Source organism: Maylandia zebra, linkage group LG11 (assembly GCF_041146795.1).
Source record: "Maylandia zebra isolate NMK-2024a linkage group LG11, Mzebra_GT3a, whole genome shotgun sequence".
Classification (NCBI taxonomy): domain Eukaryota; kingdom Metazoa; phylum Chordata; class Actinopteri; order Cichliformes; family Cichlidae; genus Maylandia; species Maylandia zebra.
The window spans coordinates 8,491,034-8,508,503 of record NC_135177.1 but is presented as its reverse complement, the minus strand read 5'-3'; the positions used below and the strand labels follow the sequence as shown (position 1 = coordinate 8,508,503).

The window sequence follows — 17,470 nt, the reverse complement described above, 5'->3', positions numbered from 1 at the left end:
AAGTGTGAACATTGCACAACGTGCACATGCACGACGCTACTATCCGTGCCAGAGTTCATTACCAGGAGGCAGTCTTGAGTCCAGATGAAAGCTAGAAAGTCATTCAGACATGCACTCCCGTCCTGTTAATCTGAAAGCGTCTGATCGTGTCATCGTCATATCCAAATGGAAACCCTGGACCTCACATCACATCACCAGATAGGTACTATAAGATTATGACTACATCTTTATAAATTGCTCAGATCGTCACAGAATCCTTGTAAAAGTATAAACAGCATGAACTTAAAAACATTTTTTCTTTTCATTCAGAAATAATACTCGTTTACCAGCACGATGCACTCGTTGCCTTAATGTTTGAATGTAAGACAGCCTTGCACATGCTGAAGCCATAAGAAACAGTAACATAAAGGGGAATTAGATCTTTATAACACAATGCTGTCACTTTAACAGGCAGATAAAGCCCAAAAGTGTAACATATCCCATGTCTGAAAAGGAGTTGTACTGCTTTTAAGGATTTAACATTACACCACTGTCTGTCACTTTTTCAAACAACAACAAAGGCCCTCTCTGCACTGCCTGTCACTACAGAATTGCATATGCATGCATATCTCAACACTCGCATGACAGATGAGTGTCCTCCTTGTCTGCGTATCCCAGCTAGCCATACTCGTAGGATTTGGCGCACATTGTTGGCTGCGTATGCAATCGTCATGAGGATGGGAAGAGAGGGTTAATCACACGAAGCGCAGTGTAATCATAGTTAATCCTGAAGCACCCGCAGATTCAGCTTTTGCTAATCTCCTATTGATTAACTTATCACCTTTTTTTCTGCGTGAACACTGCCCAACAACACTGTGTGAAAAGCAAGTGAACAGATTTAAATTTGGACGAAAAAAGTAGAAATTTAAAGCAAAAACTGAGAAAATCTTTGTATTTTTAGGGCCTTCTTATGCATAGAACAACAAGATATTACTGCTATTTGTTATTTACAATATTTACATAGATTAACCCAGCATGGATAAAGAGTGTAATGGTGTAAGAGTATCTTCCTGAAGTGGGAGGAGCCTGTTGAGCCCAGTTATGAGGTGAGCCCATGGAGACATTAGGTTCAATTTCTTTGCTGGGTAAATGTCATCTGTTTTAGAGTTTAAGAATTTAAATAAATATTGTAAATGTGTGTTTGTTTACTGTCACGAACACCCCAAAACTCTTGATGCAGATAAAATGCAAAGTAGCAACAGCCATTAAGCACTGCTCTGCTCTCTCTGGTCTGCAAATGCTACAAGAAGCTGGTTCAGATATGCAAAGTTCTGTACACATCAGAAAGAAAATGCAAATAACCAGTCATTAAGCGACAAAGAGAGAAAACAGAGATCCAGCACTTTGTCCCCTCTGCTCTGAAAGCACGATAATGTTTCAGAGGGAGGAAAAACTTTTCCATTTAACCTCTGGTGAAATAATCACAGGCTGTCCAAAATATGCTCCACTGCGGCTGAGTACTTACAATTCATCTCGCTGGGTCAGGGAGTAACATCACTGACACTGACACTGTAGTGGCTGCTGAGTGGTGTTTTCCCTCTAATGCCCGCATGTCTGTGCCCTCAACGCTAATGGAGACCCTCACAATAACTACAGCCTAACAGCAGGCCAGGTTTTTAATGCCCTCTCATTGTAATGAACTCTCTAAAAGCATCTCACCACTGGCCTTTCTGTACAGAGTGTCAAACATTTAATGATACGATTTGGCCAAAAGGTAGAATTCACCCAAAATCAAGTCAATGTGAGGAACTAAAAATGACATAATTTGTCTTTAATGTATATCTTTTATAAATGTCTGGCAGACTGTTATCCTAAAAAAAGAAGAATTATTTAAACTCTAACCATCCTCAAATGGAGTTGGGTGTACATAAGCACTTCTCTCTTTTATTCTTGTGTTTTACAGTCTGCCATACTTACAGTAGTCCCACTGAGAGGTGTGCAAAATAAATTTTGCAAGATCTAGATTGCCAGACTTCCCTTGACATTTCTCAAACGAACAGCAGTGTCACAACTATGACAGAGGATTCACAGGGAAACTGAAACACAAGTTTCTGCTTTTTTCCCCCACATTCCTGGTTAAATCATTTATTAATAACTAACTGCTGCCTTCTAAGCACACGCACTTCTGTTTTCTCAGTAAAAAATATAGCCTCGGCTAGCTGTAATGAATGACAACACATATGAATGGGACACGTTAGCAACATACACATGTATTTCATATGATAAGTGAGAAATGTTGACTGCATGTGGTGTGACAGGAGGTGAACAGTGGAAAGGATCATCTCTGCTCAGTCCATCCAGAGATTGAATGACGACAGGGACGTCTATTTAATTTAGGGGGATTTGTAGCATCATACAGAAAGGTTCATCTACTCTGCAAAGCATTAAATATATTTATCCTGTTCTGTTTTAATAAAAGTGATGGCACAGGTAAGTCTGGGTCAGGGATCCAATGTGGCAATTGACAACCATGGCATTTGGCAAAACACTGGCGGGAACGGTGTCTGATTGGATGAAAGCCTCCAGGTGAAAGTGGGGCAGCAGACTGGTGGGCTTACAGGAATGAGAGAGATGGACTGAGGCTTTGCAGAGTGTGAGAGATAGAGACTCGGCAGAGGCTATTTGTGTCCCATATTGAACCAAGACAGGAAAAAACAGAAAAGCAGCATCAGACTTACGTCAATGTAGTTTGCGTTAATGTAGTCTGAGTTGGGGTCTCCCAACAGAGGGTGGAGCTTCACTCTGTGTCGATCATCTGAGGGAGATAAAAATAAAAGAGCAAAGAAATATTGAAAATACAACTGTCACAACATTTTCTGTGTTTTTATTGATTTTCTAAACATTTTCTGATTACTTACATCCCAGCAAGGTGTCATGCCTCCCTTTTGTTTTGTCTTTTTTCTTTGTGCAGTCCCAGCCATCAAAGAAGCTCTGCGGATGAAGACGACACTTGTTGAAGATTTCAAGAGCAAAATCAAACACCTCCTAATCACAGTTTTCTCATGTTTTTCCAAGACGAAAAGGAAGATTGCATCTTGCGGTCAACAAGGAGCAGCAGCTTAGATCGAGAGCTCCTGTACACTAGGAAGTTTGGGGTTTTATGCATTATATGTAATTAAAGAAAAGATCTGTGTTAGCCGCAGATAGTCCTCGTCTGATCCCAGAGCCCTAATAAGTCACGGACCCCCCATTTGCAGCTAATCTTGTTAAAGCCCTCAGAAATTTAGAACTGGGTTTAAAGCTTTTGTGTCAATGAAAGTATCAAGAGGCAAACCAAAATAATCCAAGAATTAATTTTTTTTCCCCACAGAGAAATAATGTCAGTTACATACAGTTCAGAGTGTCAGAGATACATTCATCTGAAACTAATGAACACATTTAAATGTCAAGCTTCAGCTTTAATTAAAGCAGGTGAATTATGTACTGCGTATTAAAGAATACAACATGCCCAGAGATTAGAAATCAAAAGCAATTTGTCAGATAAACACAAAATCAAACACTATCATCATATCTATCATCTTGTGTGTTTGCCATCTTGTTCCGTTTATGTAATTCAGGATGGCGGGGGGGTGGAGCCTATCCCAGCAGCGACAGAGAAAGAGGCAGGGTACACCCTGGGTAGGTTACACAGAGAGAGCGAGACAACCATTCACACTCACGTTCACATACTAAGAATCCCGTTAAACTAACCCCACTAACTGCATGTGTTTGTACTGTGGGATGAAGCACCCGAATGATCCCACACAGACATGGGGAGAATATCCTAACATCACACATATAGGCTCCGGCCAGATGGACCTTGCGCATTTGCTTCTAAATAATCCCAAATAAGAGAAAATAACTCCGCCACAGGCAATGTGGTGCATGAAGACGCTCGTGTTTTTGATTACTAGTGAATTAAAAAAATACCAATCGTTTCCTTAGAATTAAAGGTGACCATAACACGATGGAAATGCTTCCATGAAATGCGTGGGACTGTAAACAACAATACATGCTGTCGTCATGGCTACAGCTACTAATGGTTCTGATAATGCAGGAACCGCAGGTACTGCTGAAAGCAGTCCATATGAAGCTTGGAGAGTTTTTTTTTAAAAAACACGTGACCCTGACCTCGAGCACAGTTCAGAGCCATTAGGTGATTACTGTGTGTAAGGTTGATTACATTCTGACCAGTACTGCGGAGCAGGAATTATAAACGGATGGATGGATAAGCTCATCGGTCCAGCTGGATGAGATAAAAAAAATTTCACATTTGAGAATGTCCCCGAGAAGCAGAATTAATAAAATAAAAAAATATGACTGAAAAGGTAAGACAATAAGACAACTGCTTACTTTACAGAACCAAAATCAATCAGCTTTAGGTCATGCTAAGTGCTAAAGAACACACTTGCATCTTTTTGTTCTTGGCTTTAGAAAGTAAGCTACGTGTGTTTCTGTAATAGTGCAGAATACTTTATTTATTTATATATTTATGTATCTCTTTTTCTTTTTAAAGAAAGCATAAGAAATGAAGAGGAGCTAGCTTGTTTTGGGACTACAAGCAGTCCATTTTCATTTGTGTGAGTGAACCTCCAGCCTAGCTTGGTTATCAAAAGCACATTTACAACTCCATCAGTGTGGATGTTATTGCTTTTTAACCAAGAGCGTGCCTTTTAACCCTCAGGTCATTAGCAAAGTAACATGGCTATTAAGAGCACACGAGACACCTTTAACAGGCTTTCTTGTTTCTCTTTTACAATCCTGAGAAAAACAAAAATAACTTACTTGCTATGTGAGATAGAAATTGCCACATAAATCCACTTCACATTGCTGGTTACTGCTGTGCGACATACTGGCTGTTTGTGTACCTGCAGTTTACCAATCACAGTGTGAAAGCAGACAAACTGTCTACCACCTGCTTCATGGATGGCTTCTTAGTCATACTTTAACACATCTCATTCACCGTTATCTGCCTGCCTGCATGGATGCACCAGCAAGCATTTACTCGCCCAAGTTGTCATAAGTCACTCAGTGGCTAAATTAAGCTTGCAAACAGCTCCCTCAGATCTGTGAATAAAAATACGCACACACCAGTGTACCCCCAGTGGTTTGCAGCCACTTGGGGAATTTTGTGAAACTCTGCCCAAGTCTGCATGCTGAGCAGGGGATTACAATGCAGTTCCCCCCGCAGAGAGCCAAGAACCAGCCAAATCCTGCCTAGGATTACACCCTCCTCCCTACTTTTTCCTCCTCTTTTCACACACTTCATTTCTGGGTCTGTCTTTCCCTCTGAATCACTTGTTCTTGTAACCAACTATTTCTCTCTCTGTCCACCTTTTCCTTTACTCCCTCCCTTATTTTATTGACACTACACCTCTGAGCTCTCTCTGCTTGTGTGAGTGCTCTGCTTCCTCTCCTGCTGCCTCAAGAGAGAAGCAGGAAAGTAAAGAAGAAGAAAAAATACAGGAAAAACTGTGAGAGAATGGCAGAACAGTGAAGGAGAGAAAAACAACTCAGGCTTATGAAGGACTGATTAGAAACCATCGCTGGCAAAGATCAGTGGGTGGGTAAGTCAAGAGGATTACATCATTTATTTGTTAAATTATTACACTTATAAATCAATTTTTTTAATTTTAACATAGTGATGTTGTATCAGTGTCTCAGTAGATTTTATGACAGTAACAATCCAGTGGCAGACTTACTGTGCTGGATTAATCTTTGTGTCACTTTGACCCATTAATTTTTCAACCGCATAATTTTAAGATGACAATGAGTGAATTGTGGATCTCTCTGTGATGACTTTCACAATAATCCCCCCCAAACACACACACACACACACACACACACACACACACACACACACACACACACACACACACAGCCAAAATCCAATCAGAAATCTTATCTGCTAGAAAATATTCTACTAGAAAACAGCAGAATTAACAAGCTCGACCAATGTTTGTTTAAAAAAAAAATTTAAAGACAGGAAAAAAAACACCAGCTGCCTATTTTTTTTTTCTTTAAACAAACATAATAATTTGGTAGCCCCAGCTGCAACTAAACATCAAATCAGTGTTTGAATGCGTCCATCATTCTTTCTAACCTCAGCCTCAGGGTGCAAAGAGGTATAATGAAAGTTTTGAATTCTCCAGAAAAACTCTGCCGCGGTTTACTTGTACGTTTCTGCGGTGGGAATACGACGGCGGTGACAGAAACCGCCACACGTATAAGCCCTTTTTACAGCTCACTGTAAATTCTTGATCAGTGTTTTTACAGAGCGCAGGTACTCCGCAGGGAAATAAAAACCTATGCCTGCCGAGGGAGTGTAATATGATACTCATCATTTTCCTTCATAATAGAGAGAGACACTCCATAAAAACACATACTCTTAGCACAGAGGGGGGAAAAAAACACAAACACACACACAAAGAGGTGTGTATTGATTTTTTGAGTTGAGTGTGTTTTGCCCGTGAGGGACAGTTTAATGAGTCTACAAGCAGAGTTCCAGAGGCGGAAACCATGAACCAGAGACAAAAGTTGTTTTCTCCCTCTCTTTTTTTTTTTGCAAATGTTTCAGGCCGCGGGTGACAGAGATGGACTTCTCCTCAGGTTGTGAGCTCAACGTTCTGCCACAATTGTTCCATCGGGGAGAGGCATTCAGAGTTTTGGGCCCTTCGTTAGATGGCAAAGATAGAGACAGCAAAGCACAGCTAGAGGAGAAGGATATGTAATGTAAAATGTAAAAAAATGAATAAATAAATAAAACAGCAGAGATAGAAACGGGCTCGTTATTGGTAAGACTGTGTATTATTATCATCATAATAGTTCAAAGAAAACAGGGCATTTGATCTCAGCGACACATGAGTTTTGAACTCGTTACACCATGAGGAATATTGGCTGACCCTTGATATCACTGGACACAAAAACCTAATAACCCCTACACACTACATTACAGGATAACTGGTGATTTGTACATTTCCTTGTGTTAACAAATCCCATTGAAAGATGAGAACCGCAACTTGAATCGTACTGGCTGTGTCCAAAGCTGGATTTAGCTTATGCCCCTTGGGGCCAGAGCTCCAGAAGAAGACATGTCACCCAGTGCAACATGTGACTCAATAATGAGTTCGTAAAAGTTTCTGGACAATAATGGGACACAAAGCTGTAAGACACACTAAACCAGGCTCTGGATGTATGTTAAGTCAAATACATTTGTAGCTAGTTTGCATCTCTTCAATAAGAAAAATATAGAAAATTACCATTGTTATAATGTAAGGACCCTCAGCTGCACATTATGGAGCATTGCCATGTTTGAGCTGTGACGGGGTCGAGACTTCTGGCTTCCAAATAATTACACACACTCTATATTTTCATGACAATTACAAGAAATCAAATGAGCCAAACTGTGCCCGTCGCTAACAGCAAGTGCAAATCCACACGTTGTATTGTTAGATGTGCTCCAACAGAAAACATATACCGGGCATCACTAATGACAGTATTGATCTAGGCATCACAGTCTAATGATTACTTCTGAGAATAACAGAGCAGTGGGAGATAAATACTATCATAAATACTACACAACAGGGAGACTGTTATTTGGAGGCTTGAGTGACTGGGTGGCAAGAGCTCTCTTTTCTCAATTGTCTCCCTCTCACACAAAACGATCCCAGACAGCCCCTTCCTGTCCTCTTCGCCAAAAAAAAAATCTGCCAGCAGTGGACGATGAGGCTCACTCGAGCTAGAGATGTTTAACCTCAAGACTGAGGTCATCTCTAGGGCCCAGATGAGGATAATTATTCATATGCACAACAACAGTGTGATCCAAAAGCCTCTTTAACCTTGGTAATTAATTTCAGTGTGGGATAAGGAGGGCGGATGATGTGGAGGATTTCAGATTGATGGTCTCCCACTTTCAACATTCAGGCTATATGGCCTCTTTACGCTCACAGTTATCTTCCACTGAGGCTGTGGCTAGAGTGCCCTGACACAAGTCCAGGTGTCTGTTGGGATTTTGTATCATTTATGATTGTGAGTGCATGAAATATATTAATTTGCCTTTACTGAATTAGTACAATCAAATGTCAGGAGTAAAACATACAAAACCAGCTTTAAATAAAACAGGGAGGAGAAACTGCTGTAAAACTGACCTTGTGGCTTTAACTGGACCCAGACTTCAGCAGCCTTCAGCATGAGTATATCATTTGTTGGGAGGAGTTAAACAATGCTAACATGGTGCAAATTAAGCCAAACACATATTTGGAAACGATTTCAATTCACTTTCATAACACAGCAACAGTTGCCTCAAGGTAAAAACGCAGTAGAGAGAAAACCCCAACAATCAGACGACCCTTATTAGCAAGCACTTGGCGACAGTGGGAAGAAAAAACTCACATCTAACAGGAAATAAACAAATATCTCTTCTCCTGCTGTAAAAATAAAAACAAAACAACAACACACAGAACCTGAACCACAGGCAGCAACAACCCTTGCTTGCTTGTGCGAAAATAAGGGTACGTATACAAGCTGTCAACATAATCTAATAAGTCACTGATATAATTCCAGGTGACATAAAGGTTATTTTCTGCAAGTGTGAATGCATGTGTACTTTAAAATCAATCTCCTTTTTTAGCCTTGGGCACAAAAACAAACAAATAAAACGGAGAAATACCGATCCACAACATGAAATCACAGCCTATAGGCTTTCTTACTATTCTGAAATTTCCAGTTTCTTTGGACACTTTACCAAATATCACATGGACTGGTGAAGTCATGGTGGACTGAATATCTGACCCAATTGAAAATTGCTGTTTTCCACCCCATCACCACAGTAGACGGCTCACACTTTTGGGTCAATCCAGTTTAAAAATCAGTCACTTCTGAGAAATGTTCTCACCTGACTCATGAATCATGGCTAAAAGATGAGGCTGGTGTCAAAATGTGGGTACAAAGGAGAGCTTTTATGAGTTTGTTTAAGACAGGCACCTATCCCACATTGTTATATAATCCAAAATTCATTTTCTGAAGCTTTTCCCAGAAATGCATAAAATATCCAGGAAACCAATGCTTGTTGAAGAGCATCAAATAGGTGCAGTTTTGCTATGTAAACAGTGATGATCAAATGGAACTGATGTTAAAAGTGGATGGGTGATCGCTTTAGATCATGAACTTTGGAGTGAGCAAAATAAATACAACTGATTTGGTTGCATTTTTCATCCAGGAATATCATATGAGGTACTCGGAAATGCTAGAAAAAATAAGACAACTTAATATGTACCAAATTTAAGCCTCTAGTTCAGAAAATTCAAAACTGACATAGTGTGAAGACAAAACTTTACGTGGCTTCAACACATATGGTAATATTATTGCACAAAAACAGCTGATTCTGCAGGGTCAGGGGGGAGGCACTTCTGCGATGCAATGATCCTTTTCTGTGGAATAAATCAAATTTATATCGTCATCTCATCTCACATCTGTTTCTTTCTTTCCACTGGGTACCACTCCAGTCAGATCCCAAGTGGACTAAAAAGGGAACTAGAAGATAACAAAGTGTATAAGAAAGAACAAGTGCAATTCCTTGGTGTTTGAAGCTTTTTGTATGCGCATTCAAAAGCAAGCACAATTCCACCCTTACTCCTAACAATGTTGGCAATTAAAGTCAAGCATTCCTGCTGAGGGGGAGCCTCAGGACAGAACTAGGACATGTCTAAGAAGTAATGCTTTCCATCTGCCACTGAAACATCTGCAGAACCCTCAGAAGAAAAAGCCTTTAACTACTAGGTGTTACAAGTTGGGATGTAACACCGTAACACTACAGAAAATGCAAGAATAATATTTAGTAATACTAATTATGATAACATCACTATCAGCCAAGTTCTCCGAGCTGTTGGAGATAACTTGGAAAATATCATTTTAGTAAGTAATTTAAGGGAAAGGTGTATTTTCACCTGTCATCTTTAAAAGGTATGATAATGATATATTTAAACTTTTTATTTATAGGAAGGGAAGGAACCACAATTAAATTGGGCGATCAATGTGCCCCTAAGAAGAGAAGACCAAATACAAGGTAAAATCAACAAGTGCACCTATATCTACTAAATTCAAGGTCATCTTCTCCTGTACCTTGAACCAATTTCAGTGGAACTTCTATTTTTAGACTGCGCTCTGAAAGTCCCGTCATGACCGCTTGCACTTGTGCCTCTGGAATCTGGCTGGCACATGCCACAGCTCAGGTCATTTCCATTGAACGTTCGCCTCAGGACGTTACAGCAGAACTTCGCTGACCCCAGGGTGCAAATTCATTGAGCACAGCCCCGTGACTGAAAATAAAAAATAGATAAATACATAAAAGCATACCTCCCCATTGCTAGCCTCCAATGTCACCGAAGGGGTTGGAAACTCTGGACTAAACAACTTGAAAATGCTGTTTGTTTTCTGGATTGTGCTTCCTCCTAATGCTCCTCGATACAAAAGTCCGATCAGTTTGTCACAGAAGTGAATATTTGCTCCCCGACCTCCTCTGAATAATTGTAAAGCACCGATGCATTTGGCCCGAAAGTGGGTAATGTGAAAATGGAAGCAGCTCTAGAATCGGTCTAAGTTTGGATGAGAGAGTGATCTTGAAGTGAGGACTGGACAGAAATGTGGTACTTTTAGGCAAAATTTCACAATATCATGATCACACCCAACAAGTATAAATTATGGAACTGAACCAAACAAGCACCTGAAGTACAAAATGTTAACTATCTCACAATATTAAAAATAACAAAACAAGCTCATCTCCATCTGTGTTTTCGTATATTTCCTCCCTGTAGCATCACTTTTAACAACTTTAACCAATAAAAAAAGCTTTCAAGAGTCAGCAGAATGAAAGAGAGCAGATTCGGCTACACTTTGAGTGAAATTGTAGCAGCAACCATTGAAATCCATTAAATACGACAGCAGTGGTTTAGTGACACCTTCAGCTCGCAGTTCTGATAGCTCATTATTGCCTTTCATAGGCAGAATAGCCCCATCTTTTAGCATTAACATAGCTGAAACTCAAACTTCATGCTGGGTTCATTGAAAAAACATTGCTCTCTGAAGTTTTGGCTCGCGCTTTCTTCTTTGGGAAAGGCAAACACGTTTTCATACAAGTAAAGGACAACAATATTAAGGACAACTCCTCTCACTGACATCAACTAGCCAAAGAAGTAAAGGATACAGATGCGATCCAAGCCTGAGCTTTTGGCTCACAGCAACTACTTGCATAGACTTTGACCTCATTATTTGAAACTTTGGCCATCTACCATTGCAACAGCACATATAAGACAGTAGGAAAAGTGTTTTAGCTCCATTTTAAATAACTCAGCATGAGTGCACCAGCACCCATTCTTTATACCGCTGTTCATTTAATGTTGCCAGAGTGCAGGACTAATAGCTGTCTATGCTGTCTTATAATGTCACAGCGTTAAACAGGAGTACAACGGCGCCCTTTCACCTCATATTCCTGTTTAAAGCCGTAGCCCTCGGCGGTCTTCATCTGGTTAATGTGCTGGAGGAGGTCGGCCACTCTGACGGCAGGGTGGAGCTGTCCCGTGTGGTAGGGGGAACCTTTACGTCCACACTGGTGCCTCGGGGAGCCTCCCAGCAGGCTGCTGGCCTCATTCACTGAACTTCGAGCATCACCTGAGCGACGCACACAGACACATTCACAGTTTGAGTGAGCTGAAACATTAATGACTCAGACACATCACGGCTTGAAACATTTATCGTTTTTTCTAACACTTGCGTGTCACGTTTATACTGGTGTGAATGTGTTAGCGGCACAGAAAGGCACTTTACAGGCCGATACATGACAAATACACGTCAGGCATGAAGTTTTGAATGGAGTTCGTCTCGATACAGATGTCTTCGTAATAGATCTTATGCTGATGCGTCGGCAACTCTTTCTCAGAAAGAGTGTGAAGCAGACAAAAATCTCGAGCATCTTTAGGATAAACACATCCATCTTTCCTCCTCTGTGATGCTGACAACATTAGAAAGCACAAAACTGACAAGAATCACAAATCATTTTTTTTTATTTTATTTGCCATCTAGTGAGATTCTGTGTTTCTGTGTTGGCTTCAGGCGGTACTAGCTGACATGAAATCATACTGAAGGAGATTTTTCACATGTTGCAATTGATTGAAATATTTATGGAGCGATCGAGCAACGGCCAAAAAGATTACAAAGTGAGGGATGATGCATGTCAGATTCGGGGCTATGCAAAGCTTGCATGAGTGTCACAGCGGTGCACTTCTCTTACTTCGTGTGCCGCAAGTGTGTGAATCCATGAAGGAAAGAGCCATTCTTTCATCCTCCTGCAGGGTGCTCTGGTCTGTGAAACTGCGCTCCATAGAGCCCATATGGCTCTTCTCCTGGCGGTAGGTAATTGGCGTCTTATTCATGTTCCCTGGTTTCCTGTTAACGGATAGAGAAAACAATCAAGAGGCAATCAATATTAAGAAGAGATTGCCACAAGAGTCTCTGCAGTTATGTTTAGGTAGGAAAAAAAAAAAGCTTGTACACTTTTGATCTGCTGAGAGAAGAAAAAAAAAAGAGTGGTACACTCTTGTAACTCATGATTGACAGCCAGCAAGCGCACATGCACGTGTATGATGGATCACAAAACGATGGAAAAGCAAAGAGGTGGAGTCACTTACGGATAATAAGAGTAGTAGTCCCTTCTGGCAAGAGTGCAGGAGAAGAAGGGAAAAAAATAAAAATCAAGAGAAAGAAGAGATGTAAGATGAAAGCAATGTCAGCTAAGGGCAGAGCGCATTGATTACAGTGAAAATGAAAACCGTCCTCTCATGAGTTTAGCTGCCCAGGCGGCCATATGACACATGCGAGCGGATCAAGCAGGTGCTGACAGACTAAACCACAGCCGGGCAGAAAAATGTGTGTTTCTTTCAATCGAATACGTCTCAGTGTTACACTTCAAGGACTAGACCACGCGGCTTCCTGTCACAGCAAATTTAATAATCAATTCCCTAAAAGTGAAATTCATGGTGGCTTAGGAGAGCAACGCGGGCTAATGTGCAGACTAGAAGTGACTTCCACAATCAAGATTATTCACCATTACCCTGAACGCTGTGTCAGCAATTTAAACACCGATTGCTGGAGCCTCTGACTAACTCCTATTTTGGCTGGCTCTTTAGAATTCAATTTATCTTAAACAGGCGAGGGCGTCGAAGCCCGATTTGAGACTTTAGCTGCCGCTAAATAAATGCGGAGCCAGAGGTGTCGATGATTTACTGTAGACCTGCGGGATCATTGACTAATAATCTCTAAAAGCACACCTTTTCCCTCCCAATTACCATCTCATTTAAGGGTCAGGCGTCTGTTTGGTGTGTAATTAAGTGGCTAATTGAATTGCATCCGCCTTTAATTAAATACTTCACACTCAGGCTCTGCAGATGCGAGTTGTTTGGTCCCTCTGGTGCGATATAAGAAAAAGAAAAACAACGCCACGCCAGCTGTTTGCCCATCTTTTGGAAAGCGTGACCTTTGCAAAAGTCTAGCAAAGAGTAAAAGCCGATCACCGAGCTGCCGGAGAATAAAGCGTAAAAGGTAAAACTATGCGGGGTGATTAAGCACAATGACGCATGTTTTGTTCACAATGTCTATGGAAAGTTGTTTACCCTTTCTTGATGATGATAATGACAGCGCCCAGAAGGAGGATGAGCACTACCAGGCCTCCGGCGCACACACCGAGGATCAGCCCCATCTCCTCGGAGTGCTGCGACACCTCCAAAGCCTTGCGATGATCTTTACAGGCCGCTACACGAGGGAAGACAGAAGAGCCACATTAAAAAGGCAGAATGCAAACATAGAACTTAAAGGAATAAAGGGCAAAAAGGATTCAACAGAGGTAGGAAAGCTGAATTTTGTCATCCTGTCACACTACCTATCATAACCACTGCTAAGAGATCCACTGATCTGATCTGAGGCATTTTCAAAAAAATAGACAGAAATGAAAAATGTATGCAAATGAAGAGGTGACACTTTGAACAGTGATTGTCCACACTGTCCAAACAGATACAAGTGACATGTGCAAAATAAGCAGACTCGCTCCCACACGGAATGATTTTCTGTGATCATTTCAGACAGTTAAAGATATATGTCGCTACTATGACTACCATGATCTTTTTAAGCAGGTTTGTATGAATTGGTAAATTTTACAAGGCTCCAGATTTGGGAGAGTGAGGCGGTGAACTCACAGCAGAGCAGCAAATCATTCTTGATTTAAAAGTTTTGCATTAAACATTATAATTATAACGCGACACGTTTGGATTGCAATTCATGCTGTCGTACACTCACTGACCTCTGAAGTCAATTTCCAATCAATAATCAGTTTCCAGTCAGAATACTTCACACTGCTTTACAGTACAGTCTCAAGGTGCCCCGCTGTCTGTGAGCTACTGGAAAGGTCGTTACCATAATAGCAGGTTATTCATTTCTCCTACATAAAGCTTCATACTTATGTAAATGGTGCTGAGCAGTGGGTCTTTCTTTGCCTTGTTCTAGGAGCCCACTGATCCAGTTTTTTTCCCTGTGTGTCAGCCTGTCCTCCAGGCCTTGACAGCCTGGAAACCAGCCCTCCAGAGCTTACTGGAACAGTATAAACTATCTGGAGAGTGGGAGAAAGTCAGAGCAGGCCTGGGGATAGAGCTCTATCTTACAGCCTGCTGGGGAAAAAGAAAATCAGATCTGGGGCAGGGAAAATGAAAACAGAGCCGTGCTTTAGTCCAACTATTTGCAGCCATGGGCACTTGGGCCGCCTTAGAACCCTCTGTCCAAATAAAGATGAAAGTAGTGCAATATCATGGTAGGATTTGGCTGGATTTTTTTAATCAATCATGAATGTCTGACATATCAGAATAGGGGGAAATTAGTCACTGGCCTGATATTAGTCTAAGGCTGTTATTTCTGAAACTGCTTTGGACATCACTTTTGTGTCGCTGTCCTCCGATTACATATTAATCCGATAGCGTGACATCTCTGCATGTGCTGCTTTTAAACGTCGCGTCTGCCGCCGTGGTGAGAAAGGATTTAGCCAGTGAGTGATTCCTTTTGTGGTTTCTGTTCACACACAGGGACACACCAACATCCAAAATGCCTTTGTGTCTCTGAGCGACTGTAACCGACAAATACCAAAGACTCCAGCGTGTCTGAGACGGCGCTCCATTCAGACACAAACTCAGATGCTCACCGTTTATTTTATGCCGCAACTTCATTTAAAATTAGGGGAAGGCTTCTTTATACGGGCTAAAAATGTAGCGGAGGAGGTGAAAAATCAATTTCAGCTTTCTGACATTTTGGACAGATAAGGCGGTTTTGCCTCTTTTACCCTCAAAATTTCTATTAAGCCAAACACGAGCATGAAATAGATTTCCACATGAATCCATGCACCTGCCAGCTGCCCGATGGTGGAAATTGGCACTTAGAGGAGAAATGGAAGTCTATTGTTGTGTTGAGCCTGCCAGAGGATCCTTAATTAAACTGTCACCTGGAAGTTGAAATGTAATCTCCAGCTTTGTTATCCAAGCCAGAATCATTTGCCTCCACTTCGCTTGTGATGGGCTGCTTGATAATAACGGCTTAGGACCCGATGATGCAGAGGCTCTGTTAATGGTAGAGGGATCATGGAGATCGCACATAGCAACAAAAAAAAAAAAAAAAACAACCCTGTGACCTGTTACACCTTGAAATTGGAAATACCCACATTTTTTTCTGTCATCAATGGGCATTTCAGGGGTTTTTTTAGTTATATCACCATGCCTGTGGTGAAAATGTAGTGCTGGCAGTTTTTTTAAATCATAACTTTCAATTGTGCATTTAACCTTTTATTCTTTTGTCTTATCTCCACTTCTGTTCTCTCTACAGGTATTTTATTTCATTGCTAATTGTATTTTCTTTTTATCTTAGGAGCTCCATTGTTCATTTCTTTCATTCTGTCTCTGCCCAGTGTCAAATAAAAGTGGCACATGCAGCATAAAGTCTGTTGCTGTGGGGACTTTTAATTAATCAATGCCCAATTTGGCACTTGTGGGGAGCAAGAAGTCGAGCTGAAAAGGCTGGCCTCGCCTTAGCCTCATCTTTTTCATTATTTTCTCACAAAAGAAGAGGCCTTAACCAAAAAAAGAAAAAGACACCCTGCCAAGTCAATTTACTTGCAAGGCTCCGCTTACTGTTGCGGTGCTATGATAACTATAAATACATGACTTTTTATTTACCGTGATCTGACAGTGTACTATGGTGGAGGGGCTCTCCTGCCATAAGGACTTAGAGTCAATTTCTCTGCCCTTTTCATGTGCCTTTGAATCAAAAAAGCCGAGGTAAAGATAAGGAGGCAGGGAGGGCTTTCTCATATAGGCCAAGGTAGCTCCATCTGGAAGTTTTGATCTGGAGAACCCTTCTGGACAGCGCAGAGGTCAGAGCCCTCAGATGTAGCTGTCTGGTGGGCTGCTGATGAGAACAAAGAGACTGCCTTTGATACGACGTGTCCCAGTGTCAGCCCCCAAACAAACAGGATGAAAGCCTGACCTCTAATCCTTCCCTGCTTGTTGCCCTTTTCTCTGAGGCCCAGTGCTAAACAACCGGGGCAGCCAGAGAAAATTTGTCCAGTTCTTCACCTTTTTACTTAAGAGAAGAGAGATAGGCGGGAACTACAGAGTACTAAAATGAAACCTTGCCTCTAACAACAGTGACTGTAACAAAGGGAGGAAAAATAGTCCTTAAAGTGTCTTTTTTTCAATTTTAATAATTTGCTGATCAGGTCACTAATTTGTTTGAACCATCTGTCCCCTGTTAGTTTCCTCTTCACGGCAGGTTAACTATTGTTCGCTCTACCACGAGGTGTCACGAAGTAGCGACGCTGGGCAGTCAAACCGGCAGATCTGAAGTATTTGGACATTTTAACGAACAAATAAATGGTGACAATGTATCGACAGCATATTAAAAACGAAAGCTACGCGAAGAATCACCTCATGAATATTTCATCCTACAACAGAGTAAACACACCATCACCGTCACATTCGTAATGTCCTGTCTTTCTACAAAAGTACACAATACTGCAAGTTATTTAGAAATGATGCAAGGAAATGGATTCAGGTCACAGTGTTTTTGGGAGGTGAGATATTTATGTTGAATTACCTTTGCGAGCAATGCGGATGCAGTTTATTCTAGATTCCTGAAAGAGAAAGACAACACAGACGTCAGGGGGAAAGTGTCACTTTGCATTTTGCATGAAAGAGATGTGATAATAGAAGAGAGGATGTGAAATACTGAGCCGAGGCGCACATATTTATCATGTGGTGAAAAAATTATGATTACAACACATAAAAACACACAATTGCTTTCAAAAATATGATGTTTATTCCCAAGACAAGCAGTACGGACTTAATGTTAGAAGTGATGCTAGCCCGCATCT

The 17,470-nt window shown here is 41.1% G+C and overlaps 1 protein-coding gene across 4 annotated transcripts in view; it reads right to left on the bottom strand.

Moving 5' to 3' along the window:
* The window catches only part of ptprub (protein tyrosine phosphatase receptor type Ub), a 195,117-nt gene that overhangs the window by 36,915 nt on the left and 140,732 nt on the right, over positions 1-17,470 (bottom strand). For 2 of the 4 annotated variants that reach the window (XM_076889732.1, XM_076889733.1), the window contains exons 13-19: positions 17,194-17,230; positions 13,680-13,818; positions 12,699-12,722; positions 12,302-12,456; positions 11,495-11,682; positions 2,898-2,970; positions 2,718-2,794 (exon numbers count right to left, since the gene is read on the bottom strand). In XM_076889732.1, coding sequence (XP_076745847.1) covers positions 2,718-2,794; positions 2,898-2,970; positions 11,495-11,682; positions 12,302-12,456; positions 12,699-12,722; positions 13,680-13,818; positions 17,194-17,230 — 693 coding nt within the window. The remainder of the gene's footprint in view (positions 1-2,717; positions 2,795-2,897; positions 2,971-11,494; positions 11,683-12,301; positions 12,457-12,698; positions 12,723-13,679; positions 13,819-17,193; positions 17,231-17,470) is intronic. The other 2 variants (XM_076889734.1, XM_076889735.1) reach the window with 1 other exon arrangement.